The sequence below is a fragment of the Micromesistius poutassou genome (genome assembly GCF_964030765.1).
Source record: "Micromesistius poutassou genome assembly, chromosome: 2".
In the NCBI taxonomy this organism is placed as follows: Eukaryota; Metazoa; Chordata; class Actinopteri; order Gadiformes; family Gadidae; genus Micromesistius; species Micromesistius poutassou.
This window is the reverse complement of record NC_140272.1, coordinates 4,204,807-4,207,298: the sequence shown is the minus strand read 5'-3', so window position 1 is coordinate 4,207,298 and position 2,492 is coordinate 4,204,807. Positions and strand designations below refer to the sequence as shown.

General features: G+C 58.5%; 1 protein-coding gene across 1 annotated transcript; it reads left to right on the top strand.

Moving 5' to 3' along the window:
* Positions 1 to 366: 366 nt before the first annotated feature.
* On the top strand, positions 367 to 2,235 carry aadacl4 (arylacetamide deacetylase-like 4; the record flags this gene model as incomplete). Its single annotated transcript, XM_084464659.1, has 3 exons — positions 367 to 376; positions 847 to 910; positions 1,455 to 2,235. The coding sequence occupies 3 exons, from the start codon at positions 367 to 369 to the stop codon at positions 2,233 to 2,235; spliced, it is 855 nt and encodes a 284-aa protein (XP_084320785.1).
* Positions 2,236 to 2,492: the final 257 nt, after the last annotated feature.

Sequence of the window (2,492 nt, the reverse complement as noted above, 5' to 3'; positions counted from 1 at the left end):
GTAGGAGGAGACACACACACACATCCCGTTGTATACATACATGTAAACTACCAGTTTGTTTACTGTCTTTATGCCTATATGTTTGTTCTCTATGTACCGTATACAGTAAATATGTGTACGCATCTGAGGAGTCACCTCAGGCTCAGCCACGTCAGCGTTTTCACACACTGTTTATTGCTCCCACTGTGTTAATTTTTATACACCAAAGAACAGAAGGTCCACGTTTTTATTGCATTCAGTTCTACACGGCTCTGTGCTGCACATTGTGAGTGATACACACTGTGTGGACTCTTATATTTCCTACACTTTGCTCATCTACTTTGTTTGACTTGTTATAATCTGGCTCTGGGGGCATCTTTCGAATCGATGCCGACAGGTTAGTCTACGGACATCTGGGGAATCAACAACGTACCTTCATTCCTACAGACCTTTCGGCTGTGACTCTGAGGCCCTAGCTTCTCCACTGCCCTGCCGCACTTCCATGTTGGAGGCTAGGTCATGGTACACCTGTATTTACTATCCTAGCTTGGTCTGGCTGAGGCCTTTCTTGCAGAGTTTAGGAACGTGGCATTAGGGAGCAGGTAGAGGTTTAGGGGCGGTGGGGACACTGTCTCTTTATATCCTGCACAGCCTTCGCCGTGAGTCAAACACCAGACTAGGCACCGCACTCTCCCTCCACGTCCCGGCCTCCCACCATTCGTCTAATCCTCTCTCCGTCCTAAACAATGTGACCTTTGAGCGTGGCGGGAAATAAGCTCAGGGTGACGGGAAATAAAGGGCAGCGGTCCCAGCCTCTCTCTCTCTCTCTCTCTTTGTTGACTCCCTGTCTCTCCTCATCCCCTTCAGATTCAGCTGATGAAGTCTGCAGGTTCCTCTCCAGGGAGTCCGGGACCACCGTGGTGTCCGTCGGGTATTTATTTATCTTTTCCATCTTGTGATTTTTCCTCACCTTCCAGACGTTACAACACACGCGTCTCCTGAGTCACATGTCCCACACAGGGACCCTTATGCTGCGTTCCAGGCACAATTTTTAGCCCGTAAGTTACGACTTCAAGTCACGACTCACGACTTGGTAGCGTTCCAGGAAAGTCATGACATGTCATGACAAACCTTATCACTACTTTACTTTACGAATTACTTTATGTTGCCTATTTATGTCTATGTATATTTCTCCCCCGTTAGTCACTGCATCTGAACAGCATCAACAGAGGCTGCCGTTGTTCTTTATGTGTGTGTGACGTCAAAAACTGTAACTGGGAATACATCGTTCTGGTACGAGTTCACTGGTAGTGAGTTGCGGGTTTGACTGCCGTTCCAGGGCACTTCCACGGGTAGAAGGTTGTGAAAACACGGGTTACGGGTTGCCTGGAACGCGCCATTAGTCTCCTGAGTCAGTTTTCCCACGCGGCCACGGGGACCCTTAGTTTCAACACTCCCCCCCCCCCCCCCACCAGGTACCGTCTGGCCCCGGAGCACCGCTACCCCGCCCAACTGGACGACTGCCAGGCCGCCACGTGTCACTTCCTGTCGGTGGCGGAGGCAGAGTTCGGCGTGGACCCGGGCCGGGTGGCGGTCGGGGGGGACGGCTCGGGGGGCAACCTGGCGGCGGCCCTCTGCCTGCGGCTGGCGACGGTCGCCGCGGCGACGCTGCCCTGCGCCCAGCTGCTCCTCTGCCCCGCCCTGCAGATGGCCGACTTCTCCTCGCCGTCGTACCAGCAGAACGCCGCCGTGCCGCCGCTGTACCGCGCCCGCTCCGCCTTCTACTTCCTGCAGTACCTGGGCGGCGACGCCGCGCTCGGCCCCGACCTGCTGGACGGCGTCCACGTGCCGCCGGAGCGCCGGCAGCGCTACAGCGACTGGCTGGCCCCGTCCAACCTGCCCCCGGAGAGCCTGGCCCGAGGGCACCGGCCGCACCCGGCCAGCGGCGAGTACGACGCCGCGGTGTACCACGACGTCAGGGACGGCCTCCGCGCCGAGGTCTCGCCCCTATTGGCCGAGGAGGCCGTCCTGGGGCGGAGCCCGCCCACCTTCCTGCTCACCTGCGAGTTTGACGTGCTGCGGGACGACGGGCTGCTCTACCGCCGCCGGCTGCTGGACCTGGGCGTGGCCGTCGCCTGGCAACACGTGGGAGACGGTTTCCACGGCGTCGTCAACCACGTCAACCGGCGCTGGCTGTCGTTCCCCGCGGCCGAGCGCGCCCTGGTGGCGGCGGCGGAGTTTGTGGAGACGCTGTGAGCCTCCGGGGGGCGGCATTAGAGGGATGGGGGGGGGACAGTAGAGGGACGGGGGGACAGGAGAGGGATGGGGGGGACAGTAGAGGGACGGGAGAGAGACAGTAGAGGGATGGGGGGGACAGTAGAGGGACAGGGGGACGGTAGAGGGACGGTAGAGGGATGGGGGGACAGTAGAGGGACGGGAGAGAGACAGTAGAGGGACAGGGGGACAGGAGGGGGACGGTTGCGGGATGGTGCGATTCTTTGCATTCTTTGTAT